This window comes from Gymnoscopelus braueri (assembly GCF_963280865.1).
Source record: "Gymnoscopelus braueri genome assembly, chromosome: 6".
Taxonomy (NCBI): Eukaryota; Metazoa; Chordata; class Actinopteri; order Myctophiformes; family Myctophidae; genus Gymnoscopelus; species Gymnoscopelus braueri.
Window position 1 is genome coordinate 53,123,933 of NC_137607.1, and position 19,635 is coordinate 53,143,567.

Here is a 19,635-nt window from a genome sequence, read left to right on the forward strand (position 1 = left end):
TTATGTTAATTGTATGGTTTTACACACTTACCTTGTGTCTTGTGTGTTTATGTCCTAAGGACTCAGATCAACGTTGTTGGGAATATCAAGGTATTTTAACGTAGCATGGAAGAAAAAAACATCACTGCTGTTGACATACAGATTCATTTTAATAAGTAAAACAATCAATTTAATAATTTCAGCAATCAGCCTGCTGATATTGAATTAGGGACTTCCTTTCAATTGGAAACATAATTACCAAGCTTTGAGGAATCGCGTAATACATACAAAATCACTCTTCCTCAAAACCCAGTGCAAAACAAATTAATTTACACAATATTTCAGTTTTAATTTACATTGTCACCAATTTTGTCCATGGGAGTTGGTACTACGAGGCAGCATGTGTGGTAAAACTGACACTTTCAAAAAATATCTATGGACTGAGGTTGAAGCAGAAACAAGCCATTGACAAAAAACAGCAATGTTTCACAACATCAGTAAGCACCGACCGTACATAACGACTAGTGTTGAAAACAGTTAACAGTTACACATTACAAGTCATTTCTTCGTCACTGTGCTCATCTCCATCACATTTGCTTTCATTCTCAACCGATAAAAAAAAAAAAGGGGCCACATGATTGCTTAGAGTTAAATAGCTAAGTAGACTAGATTTGGAGAAAACTAAAACAGAAGTGTAATCCCCTCCAAAAAAATTAACATGGCTCCTCTTTGGTCAACAACACTGAACATGAATGGTCTGATGACATAAGTTATAACATGCGAATGAGAATATTTGAGAACACGATAAAATGTCAGTTGAGCAGTCCTCTCCGATAGATTCACAGAAGTTTCAGGGAAATGCAAATGTGCCCCTCTGTCAGCTTAACTACTGTATGTAATTTATTTAAGTCTGTTCCAGTCAGCCTTAAGCTGAAGAGTGAGCTCTACTCACACTGGGGACTCCTCTTGTGAATTATACGTGTATTGTTCTACTAGGAAAATGTCAACGTATGCTGAACTATTCATGGAGTGCATTGTAAAATTCAAGCACGAGACATACAGATGGGTGAAAAATTAAATAAGGAAATCGGAATAAATAGGTCGAGAAACATATGGAATGCAACCGCTTCCATACATGTGTACCACATGATACAATCAAGCATCCCATCATGCGCTGTGGCATGTATAAAATTGCTGAGTAGGTTCAGTTGACCTTGATTTTGATGATCAAGATATGGCAAGAATCTAAGTCACTATGAAAGAGGGCTAATCATTGGGGCAGGAGCTTCAGTAACAGACTGCCAAACTGGCTAGTGTTTCAATAGGATTTCAATCTATGGGTAAGACATCAGTAAATAGGGTCAGAAATTGTGGTAAAAAGCACACATTCAATGACTGTGATGCTCATGTATTAATGCGATATGCAAAGAAAAAAGCTAAACAGCAACTATTTCTCAGGTGAGTGACAACGTCAATGCAGACATGATCAGAATGTGTCAGCAAGAAAAGTCTGTTGCCTGTCGACAACAACATCGAGAGGGATGTTATAGTAGGGTTGCTGTGCATATTAACCCCTCATTACAAGGATTAGTGCACATTAGACCATAGGCACTGGTCTACAGAGATGGGCAAAAAAAAGTGGAATGAGTCACCCTTCACTATATTCTCCACAAGTGGGCAAGTGCACGTGTGGTGTAACACCATGAGAGCGGTACAGACCCTTTCAGTGACACTGGCTCTGTTAAGGAGGGGGGGGGGGTATTTTTCAGGCATGGGTCCACTTGTATGAAAAGAGGTAGGATACGCACCTTCCCACAATTCTTGACCAAAAATTCTAAATAAATAAATAAATCCTATGACGAAATGTTTTTATCCTGATGGGAATGGTCTCTTCCATGATGACAGTCCCCGTCCACAGGGCACAAAGGGGTCACTGAATGAATGATTTTTAAAGAGTAGTCACCATGATGTCAACCCAATTGAACACCTATGGGAGATTTTGGCCGAGGTGTTAAGACAGCACTTTGCACCACCCTAATCAAAAACACCAAATAAGGGGAATAATATCGTTTGCTGGAATGGTGTTCCATCCGTCCAGTAGAGTTCCAGAGACTTGTACAATCTATGCCATGGCGCACTGATGCCATTCGGGTGGCTTGTCGTGGCCGAAACACCTTACTAAGACACTTTGTTGTTTTTTTTACTTTAATTTGTCACCCGTCTGTATGTAAATCATACACATTCTTTCATTTCTCCAAAACCCAAAATGCACCCAAATTAACACGTTGAATGCATGTACAGAAGAATGTAGGGGTTTAACATGATTGTCATAAAAGATGCAAACCCATACAATGTTTTTTTCCATTTCTTTTTGTTTAGTAAAAAATACTTTAATCATTGAACACTGAATTCACATACTGTACACAACTCCTTTCACTTTTTAGCCTTTTTTAAATTGCTGATGTCTTCGTTTTTGATGTCCTACGAAACATTACAAATCTTCTCTTTATTATCGATAGGGATTCAGAGTACCTCGGTCCGAGTTGGTCGACGAGCGCTGGCATTACGGAGCTCCAGCCAGCAAAGGGTTAGACAGGGAGGGGTAAACCAATCTTTAGGCTGCCCTGCACGGTGTAAATAATGGTCTTGTTGTGGGGCGGGGGGTGCAGGCTGGGGAATAAGTCACGGTTGGATTGGTGTGGGGATCACTACCATTCACGTTCCATTGTGAGCTGTTCGTGTTGGTTAACACTCCCGGACATCACAAAACCTGACAGGAGAAAAACAAAGGATGGTGTGGTTATGTCATCACAAAACCTGACAGGAGAAAAACAAAGGATAGTGTGGTTACGATTATTGTGGAAAGATTTACAATATTATGGCGATAATCAAAATTTGCTTAACCCATTAAAACCTGAAGCCGATTCTACAAAATGTCTTCTAAATCCCAACAGTTTTTTAAAAAAAGCGTATGTTTCCATATCAGCAATCTGGGAACCCAGAACCAAATGAGAAGGAAAAACAGCGCCCTCTGCTGTTTGTACTATCTCACTTGGCTCTGGGACAATGACGACATAGCACCCGTGCGCAAGGAAACCGGGGTTTTGGTCTGCCTTCAGCGTTTCACTTCCGGTGGTGCGACTATGTTTTCATTCCCACTAACAATATTTCTACACGGAACACTAACACCACTTCTCCCAGAGAACATGGATTGTTTTGGTTATAAGCCCACTTGTTTCTATGATGAAAGAGCAAGTTAAAATGTGAATATCTTTTCGTGGTTTTGTCTGCTCCGCGGACGCTATTGTTAAATTAGTTTTGGTTGGTTTCGAGTGGGGAAGGATCGGCGGACACGTAAATCCCGCCCACTACATTTGATTGGGTAAAGCGCGGCCTGCTTCCTGATCTGAAGGCACGCCCACTTGTAGCCCAGTGTGTTCACGTTATGACGAACCTTCACGACAGATTCCAACGCAGAGCAGAATCTGTTCTTGAGAGATTACCATATCAGTGGTTCTCAAACTTTTTCATAATTGTCAAGGACCCCCAAAATTATGGCCGCTGACCCCCCCCAAATCTCAAAATATGTTGTTCCAGGGACCCCCCAGAAGCAAAGATTTGAGTTAAAATGTTTCGCTTTAAAAGAATATACATATTCTAAGATTTGCACACATTTTCAATTTTTTTCAAAAATAGCAGATCTACAAGAGTGCCGCGCTACGAGCTTGTAGATCTGCTATTTTTGAATAGCCAAAGTGTAAAGTAATGCGTTTTTAGCTCAAATAAAAAAATGACACAAATGCGTTCCAGGTCTTAATGGGTTAAAATTCAAAGTGCCACTTTTGTTAACCACAGCATCCATATTCTGGGGGGAACGTTTGCCAAAAATAGCCGATCTACAAAGCTCACAATCCGTTGCAACGCTTGTAGATCTGCTATTTTTGGCGAATCGATTTGTGCGAGTGAAATACGAGCGTACCAAATGTGCTCTTTATAGGTCTTATATCAAGTTTTATCAAGTATACAAGGTTTAAGTGGTACTGAATTTGCAGCTCAATTAAAGCCAATTCATCCTAGTGTATGACAGAGGACAATTTCCCGATACATTTTTATCACGATAAATAAAATGATAACGATTATCGTCCCATCCCTATACACGAGGACACAATCTTTTCCGGTAAATATATATCTGAGCATTTAAAAGTGTTCCAAAAACCAAAGAAATAAAAAGATAACCATGATCATAGCATGATAAGATTTCAATATAATCTCAGGCACACAACATTGTTTATACAATCTATATTGTATAAATATTGCAATTATACATTTTAAATGTATACGATGGCTACAGCGAATACTTGATTCTGATTGGATGGAGGGCTTGTATTATTTTTACATAACTGCAGTGCTGCCAAAATAATCCCTGTTCTAAATGATGTATACGCATAATACATACATTAGCTAAAGTGTAGATTGAGCCAACCCAAAGTTTCTATTTAAAGAGCCCTACAGACAAAGCAACCAGGCCTTACCTGTGCTATACAGTGTCCATGTCCTCACTACTGTTGCCCTCGTCCTTCAGAGCGTCTCCGCTCTCGTTAGCGGCCTCCTCAACGTGAGCCAGCATATCAGCCATCAGCGCCTCCTCTAGTCTCTTCCTCACGCTATAGACCAGTTCCTCCTGTTTCCTACACAAAACATCAAACAGGAAACGGTTACAGTTGACAGTTTAGATATATCACACGTGTGTGTGTGTGTGTGTGGGGGGGGGGGGGGGGGTGAGAAGGAAGGTATGCCAGATATGCCATTATGAGGACATTGCTCAATCTAACTGGCTGAATATCGCAAGGCTTAATATGTCTTTCTTTCTTGGTAGCACTGGTGCGCCCCACTTCAAAAAGTTAGCATCACCTCCAAAATTTAAGGAGCACTAACAATATATGCACATATAAGCAAATCTTTCTAGTTTTTTTTGTCTCCGTTCTTGATTTCTCCTATCACTTGCAGGCTGCCGCTGTCTGCCGCTGTCTGCCTGTCGCTGTCTGAATCTCTCTGCATGAGCAGGGCTCTAGACCAGCAACCAAAATGAGCGTGCAACTTAACATTTCACCTGATTGCATTTGTGAGAGTACAAGATGATAGGCTGGACCCTCCTTGCTTCATGTTCAGTGTGAGTGGTACTGGCATTTCATATGTTGATTGAATGCGATTAAATACACATTACTACAATCCTTTTCTTCAAAATGACCGCTGCGACGTCACTCGATAAACGAGTCATCTCGTTAAAATAGAATCACTCTTGCACACAAAACAAACATTTTGATTGTTTGAATGCAGCGCCTACAGTCAGCTCACAAGGAACATACTGAGTATACTAACTAGAGAATGTACAAAAGGGATGTTCAACTGGGGGAAATAAAGGTGGCACAAGAACAATTATTTGCATTCGGACAAATGTTCCCAATTATATTTGGGGTTTGGAGCAGATGCAATTTCAGGAACATATGCGACAAAAACAGTTGAAATTTCAAGTCCTTCTTGCCCCGGTTACTGAGAGCGACTTAAGGGGAATTTGTTTCCAGGTTTCTTCAAATGTGTCCGTCTCGATCATGAACTGGATACACGTGTGAAGAATGTGGCGCTGCGTGCTTACCTGATGTCCTCGTCGGTGACGATGAAGGCCTTGCACAGGGGCTGTGCCGTGTTGAGCCACACCCCTGGGTTCTTCTCTACAGCAGCAGACAGCTGGCCAGTGATGGGGGCCGCGCTGGTGTGGAGGGCACTGGCGATGGCCGATAGAAGAGTCTTGTCTGTGCAGCCTGGACCGACCCCTGAGGACACAGTTGGGACGATTTTGAGAGGTTGTGTGATATCTAAGGCTTAGTTCAAACTTCAGCCAAATATGATGCGTTTCTCAAATACTATCTTTAGGACTGACTGTCCGCAGTCTGCCCTATTATTTGCAAGTGGTCAGACCAGGTATTCAGACATCATTGACGCATCTGCATTGGTTGCTGTGGTAATGACGTAGGCATGAGTAATGCTTCACTTAAACGGTCATACAACGGCGTTGCTTGTCAGAAATAGAAGATTTACAAGCACGATTACAGGTGCTTTGCGTGTGCTGCTGCTTTACTCGGAGCAGCCAGCGGTTAACATTGACATGCCTTATATATGCTGCTAAATGATGTCTGACCCGCATATGAGATTATAGGCATATATATAAAATGCAATATCAACACAATTCAAACAAAAACTGACATAAACAGGTAATGGTTTACCTTGCAGGCCTTTAGGTAGCTCCATAGTTTTGACCAGTTCCTCTGCAATGTCATACGCATTCAGACCACCGAGCTTCTTTTCCCAAAACAGCTGTGGACAGACAATAAAGTGTGTTCCCTTTTAGTATTCAACAATTCATCAATGCCCGATTACTGTGAAAGTGATATTCCCAATTATTTGTTCTTAACCCATTAAGACCTGAGGCCGATTGTACAAATGTCTTCTAAATCCCAACAGTTTTCTAAAAAAAAACGTATGTTTCTATATCATTGGTGCTCAATATTTTCCATGTCAAGGACCCCCAAAATTATATGTATTTGGCTGCGGACCCCCATCTCAAAATATTTTGTTCCAGGGACCCCCAGAAGCAAAGATTTGAGTTAAGAATGTTTGCTTTAAAAATATATATATTCAAAGATTTGCAAAAATTTTCACAATTAAAAAAAAATAGCAGATCTACAAGCTCATACATCTGCTATTTTTTAATAGCCCAAAGTGTAAAATAATGCTTTTTTAGCTCAAATCAAAATTACACAGATGCGTACCAGGTCTTAATGGGTTAATATTGTTAATCGATTACGATTACAAATCACAATTATTGGTTGTGATGATTTTTTTTGTGGTGATAGACGGTAAAACATCTTCTTAATGCCTTTTTTATTCACAATATTAATAGGATGAGGGTGATACCTGTCTGGGCTGATCCACTGCCTTCTGAGGATCCGTCTTCACTTTGTTACTGGGGTGGTTGGTAACCTTGGTAACAGGTTGCTTAAAGATGGACGCCGTTTGTCTGACTGGAAGCGACGTATTCAGGTCAGGCTTACCCTTTAAAACATAACACACATGTGCACACACACAGAGGGTGAGACAGGCAGGAGAGAGAGTGTGAGCGAGCGAGAGAGAGAGACCAGTGCATCAGATGGTAGAGTGTTGATTAGGGGTGTGCACTAATTTCACAATACGATACTGGGCTCACAACATCGATACGATGCGATATATGGCACTTTTGTAATATGAAAATATATGGGGGGGGGGAAGCTTATGAAAATATATGGGGGGGGAAAGGCAAATTCAAACAAATACTTCTGTTTTTGCATTAATATTATTGCAAAAAATATAGGCTAATATATATATATAGATATCTATATCTCTTTTTTCAAAGCGATATTTTTATCCCCCAAAACGATACATATCGTCAAGAAAATGTATCACGATATATCGCGGGACGATATATCGGCACACCCCTAGTGTTGATGTTGGTAAATGTTGGTACAAACTAAGTATATGCACCAGCATATGCCAAGGATATGCACACCTGTTTGTACGATGTACAGCTTGATATAGACAGAAGAATGCTTCGGTCATAGTCGCTGACATTTTGTCAAATATCCCAGACACAATCAATCACACCGTTTGGGTCTATGACTATGTCACTAGTAAGCAGAGGAACGTGGACTGACCTCAAGGCATTCCATCAAGTCTGTGGCCAGAGAGAATAATATAGTAAGGAATGTTCAGGACACATAACCGTAGATTTAGGTAGGCTTTCATTTTAGGTGAATACTCGGACCTTTCAATCTGCTCTCGGAATATGACTGTTCGGCTTATTCAGATGACAATACTGCACTGATGCTGTATATGTAATGATAATGGTATTGAACTACTGATCATGTTTTTTATCTTGGTCTTTGGGGGTCTGCTTTTATCGTCGTTTTCAACACAATTTACATGACAATACTGGACTGATACTTATATATATTAGTATCATCTTGTTGCTACCCTTAGCTCTATCTCCTTTTTTTGTATCTGCCCTGTTTATAACTGCTTTACTACCTTTGACAACTAAACTTTTCCCTGTGGGATCAATACAGGTCTGTCTTTCCATCGATCTATGTTTTTCTTTTGTATAAATATCATTGTTAGAATCACGTAGATTTGACATTTTAACAAGTTGGCAGTTAGAAATGTTTTCATTTTCTCCCTTTCCCCAACCCTCCCCCATATTGTTATTGCCGTCATATTTTCCTTTTCAAAAGACAATACAAAAATTCAATACAAATACAGTGGAATAAAGAAACGGTCCATCGATCTATGTTTGATAGACACAAATGCCATGTGCTATAAGAAGGTTTCACTGAGAAATAACGCTACTGACCAATGCTGTCAATGATGATGTTTTCTGAATTTCTGTCATTCATAGTTTTTTTTAAAAGGCCGTCCTGACCTCTACCATTAACTGGATAGCTTGCAGCAGGGAGTTTTCATCTCACCTTGTTCTGGTTGTTGTTGTCGTAGCGCAATCTTTGCCGATTCTTGTTCAGTTTACTCATCAGCATCTTCCCTGTACGGAAATCAAAGGAGCTGAGGTCCATCTGGTTACCGAGGTAACGGGCCAGTTGAGGTTTACTCCGGAACTTCTTCCCAGAGGGGCTAGGAGGAGGAGGAGAGACAGAGACATGACACAACACTGAATACATCCGTCTGTAAAAAGTCAACCACGGATGGAGACACACATGACATACAGCAGCGATTCCCAACCTGCGTCACCAGGGACCCCTGGTGGGCCGTGGGTGAGGATATTGCAAGTGGGCCCCCAAATAATTGGCCAAACGGAAAAAAAACAAGATATGCTATTTTTGAATAGCCAACGTGTAAAATAATGCTTTTTAGCTCAAATCAAAAAAGTGACACAGATGCGTTCCAGGTCTTAATGGGTTAATATTAAAAAGCGACAGTATTTTTTTTTTCTTTAAAACCTTAAGAAATTAGATTTCATTGTTATACCGATACCTACGTTAGTTCCACAAAATCAATTGATTGAACATTAAAATAAACATGCTCTGAAATTGCATGCAGCCCACCCATTCTGACCACTTAACACCCCTGTTAGGTGGTCAAGATGGGTGGGCCGCAAACACTTTCAAGTGGGCCCTGGTCACACAGTCAGAGAAGGGTTGGGAACCGCTGACATCATACATACAGCCCAAATAAGAGACCTGCACACAAACACAGACAGGCCACACATCAAAATGGTACAAACACTGCAGACATAAGTAAAGAACCGTGACATGCAACAAGTCAAAAGCAAATTATGAACACCACCACATCATCCATGTCACAATGAGTTCATGAATCACATCATTTTTGAACAGTGAGTGAAACGGATGCTGATGACTGTGCTACCTAAAGGACTGTAGGCCCGTTAACAGTGTTGATTTCGTCGACTAAAACTATGGCGAAAAATGTTCGTCGACTACCTTTTTTCACTGACGAAAACTACTTAAAAACAAAATAAAAACTAATCTACGATGACTAAAGCTGAGACTAAATATATTGACAATTTCGTCAACAAATAAAATCTAGACTAAAATGTTAGTGAGGGCTAGTGGAGAAGAGATTCAGTAGAACTAAAAATACAAGTCATTTTATGTTTGGTTGTGCTCGGGTGTTGCGCTCTGAAAATAGCAGATCTACAAGCTCACAGCTTGTAGATCTGCTATTTTCAGCATGCAACCAAGTGTAAAATCAGCCATTACGACGCCATCAAGGCACCGCCAAAATACATTTTAGTCGTCTGAATCAACTGTATATTTAGTCAACTATAATCTTATGACATTTAGTCGACTAAAACTAGACTAACAGTAAAACATGTCAGATGACTAAAATGTGACTACATTTTATTCAAAAGACTACGACTAAAACTAAATCAAAATTTGCTGTCAAAATCAACACAGCCCATTAACATCACATTCAAAACAAGAGGGTTACTTTTTCTCACAAACTCAACAATATTATATTCATGGGTGTAAAGAAATGATAACAATTAGATACAGAATGGAACAATATGTTGGCAACCGTGTGTAAACAATTCTGTTTAAACACAAAATGTTTCGGGGTGGAAACATTGTGACTTCACTTTTTAAGGAGCCACGATTCGGCAATGAGTAGAAAACAAACAACTGCTGCGAACGTGCTAGTAATTCATGCACATGTAAACTTACATCACACAGCACAGTAAACAGTAAACAACACCAGTATAGGATGGTACAGTAGCCTACCACAAACTATACAAACGACCCGCCTGAGCCTCCCCCCTCTCTCCTCGCCTCTGTTCCTCATCTTGTTCTTCTCCTCTGCTATAATGGAAACAAATCTGACGTTGTTGGTTCACTTATAATAATGAATTTGTAAGTTTACATTAGGACCAGAGAGACTAAGATTACATTAGGACCAGAGACTAAAATTACATTAGGACCAGAGACTAAAATTACATTAGGACCAGAGACTAAAATTACATTAGGACCAGAGACTAAGATTACATTAGGACCAGAGAGACTAATATTACATTAGGACCAGAGAGACTAAGATTACATTAGGACCAGAGACTAAGATTACATTAGGACCAGAGACTAAGATTACATTAGGACCAGAGACTAAGATTACATTAGGACCAGAGACTAAGATTACATTAGGACCAGAGACTAAGATTACATTAGGACCAGAGACTAAGATTACATTAGGACCAGAGACTAAGATTAGTCTAAGATTACGCATTACATCAGGACCAGAGACTAAGTTTACATCAGGACCAGAGACTAAGTTTACATTAGGACCAGAGACTAAGATTACATCAGGACCAGAGACTAAGATTACATCAGGACCAGAGACTAAGATTACATTAGGACCAGAGACTAAGATTACATTAGGACCAGAGACTAGGACCAGAGACTAAGATTACATTAGGACCAGAGACTAAGATTACATTAGGACCAGAGACTAAGATTACATTAGGACCAGATTACATTAGGACCAGAGACTAAGATTACATTAGGACCAGATTACATTAGGACCAGAGACTAAGATTACATTAGGACCAGAGACTAGGACCAGAGACTAAGATTACATTAGGACCAGAGACTAAGATTACATTAGAACCAGAGACTCAAGGCTTTGCAAGGCCTCTACCCAGGCTTGGACTAACGTTAGTACTAAGTTGTACTACTTAGCTGGCCGTAGCTGCTACTTCTACACAATAAACTCCTGTGTTAAATGTATCCATTCGTAACTGCGGGAGTGTAACAAATGTAACCGAATGGACCCGTCACTAGTTACACTATACTTACTACTAGGCTACATGGCTGGGTGGGACAAGCTCCTTATCCCAGCCAGTGTTGCCAGGTTTTGCGAGAGAAACAAGCAACCAGGTCTAGGAAAACAAAGCCCAAGAAAAATTTTAACAACACAAATCTGGTAAGGGAGTCCCTGGCACATAATATTTTAGATGGGGGGGGTCTGCGGACAAAGACATTCATTTGGGGGTCCTTGCCATGAAAATATTTTAGAACCACTGGTTTAAACAACATTAGTTAACAAGCCCGAATAAGCAACTACACTTTAGAAACAAACCGCAACTACCAATATTTTCAAGCAACTTTACAGGAAAACAAGTCGCTTATAATAAGCAGACATGGCAACGCTGATCCCAACATTATTGTGAAAGCTGGCCTAGTTCAAACAGACGCCCTGTTTCCAAAACTTTGTCTCGTTTCTACTTGTTTTGCCTCCCAACTCGGAGCCTCGTGGCTTCACTTTATGAATGAAGTAACAACCTCATGTTTTCATTCAGTACCTAAAATAATACACGTCGCTTTTTCCAGCGGACAAACCCGACTTTCTGGTCACTTCTTCCATTTTCCAGCCCTTGGGGAGAGCAGTGCAATCCCACCTTTTCTTCTCCATTTTTAACCACGACGCGAGATTTAGCCTATAAATCCACTTTAAAAAGTAAAAAAGCTATTGTTAAGCAAGTGAAAACGCTCTTTTTGTTTGGTTTTCACACCATTACAAGGCTACACATTTACACGCGCTTGTCTTGTAATGGGATCTCGCTGCCCGACGGCATCATCACCAGTGTTGCCAGGTTTTGTGAGAGAAATAAGCAACCAGGTCTAGGAAAACAAGCCCAAAAGAAGCAACTATACATGAGCACTTTAAACCTATATATACACATCAGCTATTTGAAAATAGCCAATCTACAAGCTGGACGCGTTGTGAGCTTGTAGATCTGCTATTTAAAAAAGAAAAAATTCTTGCAATAAAATGTGGAATATTTGGAATATTTCTTATATTGTACATTCTAACAACACAAATGCTCCCTAGTTGCACAATACACTTTCATGAAAATATTTGAGAACCACTGGTTTAAATTATATAATTAAAACATTTTGGAAGCACACTTCAGAAACAAGCCCCAAAAACCTGCAACCCGCAGCTGCCAATATTTACAAGCAACTTTACAGAAAAATAATCCCAAAGTGGCTTATAATAAGCCGACATGGCAACACTGATCATCACATCTCTTTGTCGTCAGGCAGATCGCTCCGCCGTGGACGTCGCGGCCGCATCACTACCTGCCTGTCTGTGTCTGAATCCCCGGGACAACGAGGTTCTAGAGCCGCACATAAAACACAGCAGGACGGTGTAGCACGAGAATTGGTGGCCCGTAGAGTGCCGTCGTGACTGTAGGGTCGCTGTTTTAGCAGTGTTGCCAGCCATGTCCGCTTATTATAAGCCATTTGGGCTTGTTTTTCTGTAAAGTTGCTTGCTTTTTTGGGGCTTGTTTCTGTGTAATTGCTTATTTAGACTTGCTTCCAAATGTTTAAATTATTATTTAAACCAGTGGTTCTCAAATATTTTCATGTCATTCATTTGTCCTTGAAAATGTCCATCTGAAAATGTTTTGTGCCAGGGAGCCCCATACCAGATTTGTGTTAAAATGTTTCAAAAAATCTTCCAAATATTCCACATTTTACATCAAGATTTTCTTGAAAATAGCAGATCTAAACAAGCTCACAACGGAGCTTGTAGATCTGCTATTTTCAAATAGCCAATGCAGCATATAGGTTAAAGTGCTCATGTGTCGCTTATTTTGGGCTTGTTTTCATAGAACTGGTTGCTTATTTCTCTAGCAAAATCTGGCAACACTGTGTTTTACCATTTCGGCAAAATGTCATGTGGCTTTTTAGTCATTGGTCCCACCAACATGTTTAACTGTAAATATTCTAAAGTGGAAAAAGATGAGTAAAATTAGCACATTTCCTGTAAAAAATAAATAGAAAAGAAAAGGTAAACCTGACATAACAATAAAATATGTCACTATTTTCAATAAGTGCCATCAGAATATGTCATCTGTTTTCAACTGCAATACATAATCGAATATTAAGTCCAGACAAACATCATTTTTCTGGCAACTTGGCACTTTTGTATACGCTTTGTGAAGAATGGAATTTGCCGCAATTGCACACCGGCGACCCCTGGAGTCACAGAATGCGATAGGACACCGGTGTGTGTGAAACACCTGTACTACAGTAACATAAGCTTGCGATGAAACCAAAATTGATATGCTGTAAAAAAAAATGTCTTTCAATTAGACGCCACTGGCAAAACATGATAACCGTCACGACACGTGTGAAACAAAACATTTGCAAGAGGACAAATGATAAAACACCGGCAATAATGTGTCGCTCAACCGAATAGCTTTGCAATATTTGAAAGTTTCATGTAGGGCTACGTGAAATTGGAGAAGCGTTTCACGACAATGTACCCTTGTCATTCAGACTTGGAGCCGGGTTTTTTTTTTTTATGAATGAACAAAGTAGGCCTTGTCGATCAAATGCAGACATTTTAAAGGGTGACATGCATTAAACTTAATCTTTGTATCCCATTTGGGAAAATATGCTGCAGAAAAACTATTAAACGCCATTTAATGCAAAAAAAAAACCCGAAAGAAATAGCCAAATGTGACATTGTGCATGATGTACCTTTTTTGCTTCGCTTTCAAGTTTCTAAGCATCCATAACAAGGTCATTATTTCCACCGTGACGCTAACTGTAAATCCGTAACAAATGTGTTACAATCTGTTGTTAAGACATTAGGCACAGCATTTTCTATTAGCAAATCCGAGACCACCGAACGCCTATACCTAATCAATGATCAACATACTCATCAAATGCATAATGAACACGACACATTACGCATTAAAAGCATAAATAATCGAAATCGTGGTGCGATCCATTGCATGATCCTTTAGATATACTTACTCGTTTTTATCCATCTTGAAGATACTATCTGGGTTTTCTCCCTTTCGCTGTTAAATCCCTTCTCCCCTCTCCTCTTTCAGTCCCCTCCCCCTTCGATGGGACAAATGCAAGACATTATCCACGCACAATTCGTAGCCTGATGATAAAATGGACAGATTTTCTCCCGGAAACGAGCTCATTATTTTTAGAGGAATAATTAATCTTTTTTTTTTAAATGTAATTGCGGTGAAGTATGCGACTGGAATGTCCATAATATATAACCCATCACATAAGTCATTTATCCTTAACCACTTAAAACCCCATATGGGTAACTGGAGTCCCTCAGGGCTCAATACCAGTATCTTTTCTGTTTTCTGTTGTTGTGGGGAAAGCTTTCACTGAAAATAGCCGTGTTGCATCGCATTGCGAGCTTGTCGATCTGCTATTTTCAGCAAAAGCATTCCCCACAATACAGATGCTGGGGCTAAACACATTCCTCATACAGTACAGTACAGTTTAATTAAAATGACAATAAATCCTAGGTCTAGGCTGCAATGTCAGAAATGTTCACACGCAAATATACAACAAAAAAAAGGAACACAAAAGAAACAGACATGTTCATACCTTGTAGATTTTATTTCAGAAAATATAGCATTCAAATTGAACATTTGGCAATGTTTAAAATACTCAGAAAGCCAAGATATTTGTTCACGTTAAATAACAGAAAGACAACAAACAGCATTCATACATATTACAGTGACTAAAGTTACAATCAGGGGGCAAAACGAACTGGCATTTGAAGCGAACTTTGGTCATTTGTCCTCCTTGAACGGATCAAATGATAAACCTCGATAAGAGCCCCATAGTGCAACTTCTTAATGAGCCCGCTTTGATTGGCAGATTGGTGGGCCAGGGCATCTCTCTTCAGCCAGCATTGAGTAAGCTCTCATCCAGGTCCTGTAGACAGACACAGCTCCTTCAGGAGCAACAAATGAACATAAATAGTCGTTTGAAATACTTGTAAAGCAAATCCCTCCTCTCTTCTGGTTTGTGACTCTAGATGTATGCTACAAAGTCAAGAAACAATCAATCTGACACAAGTTAAGGATGAATAACAATAAAAGAAAAAAAAAATTAAAGTTTGTTTCCTCTAGTGTTTTGAATCGATGGGTGCCCTGTTAGCTACGCAGGTCTTAAACAAGTACACAATACAGAGCACCAAAGGATTGTGTGGATACTAGCACTGTATTACAAACAGCAAAAAATAACAGAACTGAATATACATCTTTTGACAAAAATTTTCTTCCAGATGAGACAATCCAGAGTTTCTTGCACACCCGGATAGAATCTTTCTGACAGGTGCCTTGGCAGAGTATACACGTACAGGTAAATTAACCAAACACACCCCTACACAGTTTAAGCTCAATAAAGAAAAGGTTTAATGGTGCAAGGTTTCAGTCAAGGACCATCTTAAGATGCCCGAAGAAGGCACATGACATGAAATTGTACGGCATTAAACTTGGTCTTTATTGAGCAAGTAATGACAGTCTGGAGGTGTTTCTGATTATTTCTTCCAGATAGATAAAATGCCCCCATATGATACACAAAATACTAGTAGATAATGGTTAAAATTAGCAGTTGGGTGATGGTGTATTTCAAGCATAAAGTTGAGAAACAAAAAACTTAAGGTAGGGTAAGTGATATTTCTGGGTTAAAACAAAAAGTTTGTTGTTAAAAGGTTAAAGCACTATATTCTGACAGTAATTGACTGGTTACTATAGTGTGTTTGTTCAATAACAGGAGTCTCCCTGTCTCTCCAGCTTCATTTTTATAGTGTTCCAGTTCCAATTTGTCTGCTCATTTCTTTGTGTCATCAATTCCAATTTCACTTGTTTAATCTGTATCCTGTCCTGAGTTCTCTATCCTGATTGAATAATATTGGTATCCCGGCCTGAATATGCATTTTCTGTTTAAAAAAAAAAGAGCTGGAGAAACATGGAGACTCCTGTGACTGAACAAACACTTTATAGCAATGAGCACGATCAGAATATTGAGCTATTGAACAACTTATTTTAACCAATGAAAAGTACTTACCCTACCTTTAATATTTATTTGCTCTATTAAACAATTCACTCACAATTCATCCTCTCGTGAGACTCTACTCATCGTCATCCTTGAACTTCCCTTTAATGTAGGGCACAAAGTCCAGGAAGAGCCTCCAGTCTGTAAAATGAACCAGTGCCACTCCACCGACGGTGCCCCAACCAACCAGATTTGGTATCCTGAACAGAACACGAAAGACAACAATGCGATTCATTATAAAATGGGTCAGAAATGTCAGTCCCTATGAATTATTAGACCACACAGTCGCTCTACAGGTTTACGTGAAGAAACGTGATCTCACAAAAGTGTCATCGTCGGTATGGACCATGAGGGCTGGCATGACATGGCAAGATATTACAGAAAAACGAGAACAACCAGGTGCTCACAGGAGATAACTATAAAAGGTAACTATAGTTAGGCCTGTCACAATTATTACATAATCGTATAATCGCAATTATTTGAGATAGTCGCAATTATTTTTTGCATAATCGCTATAATCGTTTCCATGTTGAAAAATGTTCACACATTTTCAAATATTAGAAAATTGCATAAATAGCAGATCTACAAGTTTACAACGCGTCACTTCGTGACGCGTTGTAAGCTTGTAGATCAGCTATTTCTGCTATTATTACATGTATAAAATGATTAAATGTCAATAATTTCTCTGTATCTCTCTCTCTAATTTTTGATTACGAAGCCTAAAATGCAAACAGAAATACAATTTTAATTCATAATGTTCCAATGTTCAATCATTGCCAAACATACAATTAAATCGTTAATCACAATTATTCGAGAGACAATTAATCGTCAACTTAAAATGTGTAATCGTGACAGCCCTAACTATAGTAACGGGTAACTATATAGTAAAAAGTGTCAATGGTGCTCACGGAAAACGTGTGGGAAAAAAACAACAGATGATCCGGGAACTCAGGAGTAAAAAGGAGGAACAGCCTTTATTTATTAAAACATGTTTCGACCTCGGAAGGTCTGCATCAGGGAGAAAACACTTGATATACATACTGCATACCTCCCTAATCCCTGACCTCATCACCCTTGCTTGGAATATATAGAACTATGGGTGGAGGTGAGGTTAGCTGCTCACAGTCACAACTTGCATGTAGACATGCTAAACTTAATTAAATACTTATCTGATAGGCTAAATACATGGGTCGTGGGGTTGCTTTATCCCCGATTGACCTGTACCGCGGGTGGAATAGGTTAGGTTGTCGCCCATTCCTACCTGATAATAAGGGAGGTCTAAGGGCCTTGTTTGCCAAATAGTTTATATTGACAATAGTATGAGACAAAAGACAGTGTGCAGGTCGAGTTCTCTCTTCAGTAGATATATAGTAGGTTCAAATGCTTATCAACTTATCGCTACGGTCTGTGAACTTGCCATTGGTCACCTCCAGGAAGGTGATGTGAACTCAACAAGGTGCCACACGGCTGATACTGAGCCCAATAGTTTTAGAAGGCTCAGTCTAACACTAGCAGTGGTGTAAAGTAACAAAGTACATTTACTCAAATACTGTACTTAAGTACAATTGTAAGTACTTTTACTTCTAGTCCACTACATCTCAGAGCCAAATATTGTACTCCATTACAATTATTTGAAAACTTTAAGTTACAAGTTACTTTACAGATTTTGATTATTACAAAACACACCAACCACTTTCGCCCTATATACATTTCGGTAGCTGATCTACAAGCTCACGATGTGATGCATTGTGAGCTTGTAGATCTGCTATTTTCAGATTTTTTAAATACATTTTGAACTTGTGAAATGGGACAGTCTGCACAATGAGTACTTTCACTTTTGGTATTTTGATGGCAATACTTTTGTACTTTAATCAAGTACATTTTTAATACGGGACATCTACATGTAACAAAGTAAATCTACATTGCAGGATTGATACTTTTACTTAAGTAAAATTGAGTACCTTTTCCACCACTGCACACGGCTGATACTGAGCCGAATATATTTTAGAAGGGTCAGTCTAACACTAGTAAGTATTCTCAAACATTTGCAATACACATGGTAATACACATTAATATATCAACGTTGGCGCACAGCTTTGAAAATCCCTGTTTTAGACATCATTAAAACAATAACCATTTGATCCAAGAAATTAGCCATGATGAGTGAAAATAGCTTCGATACCACACGTTAAACTGTGCCTTATTCTTAAGACATACACATATTAACTTCAACATTTTTACTTGTTTACGTTCTAATGCAGTTGCCAACAACTTTGCCAGTAAGAGCAGGCTAACATTAGCTATAAGACAACTGAAGGGCGGACGTGCTGACAACATGTTTAGGACTAAAGTGATCGAAATCAGGTTTCGCCATTAAAATGTACACTTGCTGCCCGTTCAACTCACCACGTCCTCAGGATGGAGACGTATTTCGCACCAACTATCTTGTTTATTATATTCTGGACCATTCTGACCTTCGTCTGGCTGCTGCCTTTACTGCTGCCAGATGGCTGTTCAGGACCCCAGGACTGCCTCTCCTTATGCCTGATGAGAATAGTGACGTGGTGGTGTAAGAAGCAGTGACAGGGTCATCTCAGGCCAATGTTTCATTAGGCATTTAATATCATCTATGGCAGGGGTCTTCAACGGGTTTTTTTTTCCCCAGACCAAGGACCCCTTAGTTGAGAGAGAGATGAAGCAGGGACCCCCACAACTTTTTTTCATAGATTCCATATTTTAGTTTCATTGTTTGACAGAACGATCATCAGTGTATTTTATTTTGGATTCATGTTAATGTGTATTTTCAGATATTTAACCACTTGAACCGTCAATATTCAATCAACTTTACCTTTCCACTCTGTGCTTAGGCTGCTCTTTTTTCCCCCTTCAACAAACTTCTTTGCCGAAAATAGCCGATCTGCAAGCTCACAACGCCATGCAGCGCAAGGCATAGTGAGCTTGTAAGTTGTAGATCTGCTATTTTTATCCCGTTGAAGACCCCTGATATTCTATGGTACATCTTGAATGCTTGTGAGAAATACTAACCGGTATGTATGAGAGCACTGTGTGCTCGTCTCAGTCATTCGTAGTAGCCTTCATCAACTACAGTTTTGAAAAGATAAACTTATAAATAGTGCACTGATTCAAGGCTATAAGTTAAGGTTTGATCATTTATCATCGGGGAAAATATGGACAAATTCACTTTCCAAAC

General features: G+C 39.4%; 1 protein-coding gene across 3 annotated transcripts; it reads right to left on the reverse strand.

Annotated features, from left to right (window-relative positions):
- Positions 1 to 125: 125 nt before the first annotated feature.
- mbd3b (methyl-CpG binding domain protein 3b) lies at positions 126 to 14,468 on the reverse strand. Of its 3 annotated transcripts, XM_080431231.1 has the most exons (8): positions 11,894 to 12,164; positions 10,323 to 10,400; positions 8,535 to 8,694; positions 6,952 to 7,089; positions 6,261 to 6,351; positions 5,633 to 5,810; positions 4,512 to 4,667; positions 126 to 2,749 (listed from the first exon to the last, which is right to left on the reverse strand). In XM_080431231.1, the coding sequence occupies exons 1-7, from the start codon at positions 12,001 to 12,003 to the stop codon at positions 4,517 to 4,519; spliced, it is 906 nt and encodes a 301-aa protein (XP_080287357.1). In that variant the 5' UTR covers positions 12,004 to 12,164; the 3' UTR covers positions 126 to 2,749; positions 4,512 to 4,516. The 3 variants fall into 3 exon arrangements, with proteins under 3 accessions (XP_080287357.1, XP_080287359.1, XP_080287358.1); XM_080431233.1 differs by lacking the exons at positions 10,323 to 10,400; positions 11,894 to 12,164 and adding an exon at positions 14,364 to 14,468; XM_080431232.1 differs by lacking the exon at positions 10,323 to 10,400.
- Positions 14,469 to 19,635: the final 5,167 nt, after the last annotated feature.

What these genes read in the sequence shown, in the direction of transcription:
- mbd3b (XM_080431231.1), bottom strand. Translation starts at nt 12,003, where the DNA reads ATGGAGAAGAAAAGGTGGGATTGCACTGCTCTCCCCAAGGGCTGGAAA. An exon ending in CAGTGGATCAGCCCAGACAG is followed by an intron (nt 6,352 to 6,951) that starts GTATCACCCTCA and finishes GTCTGTCCACAG; the next exon opens with CTGTTTTGGGAAAAGAAGCT. An exon ending in GTCACCGACGAGGACATCAG is followed by an intron (nt 4,668 to 5,632) that starts GTAAGCACGCAG and finishes TGTTTTGTGTAG; the next exon opens with GAAACAGGAGGAACTGGTCT.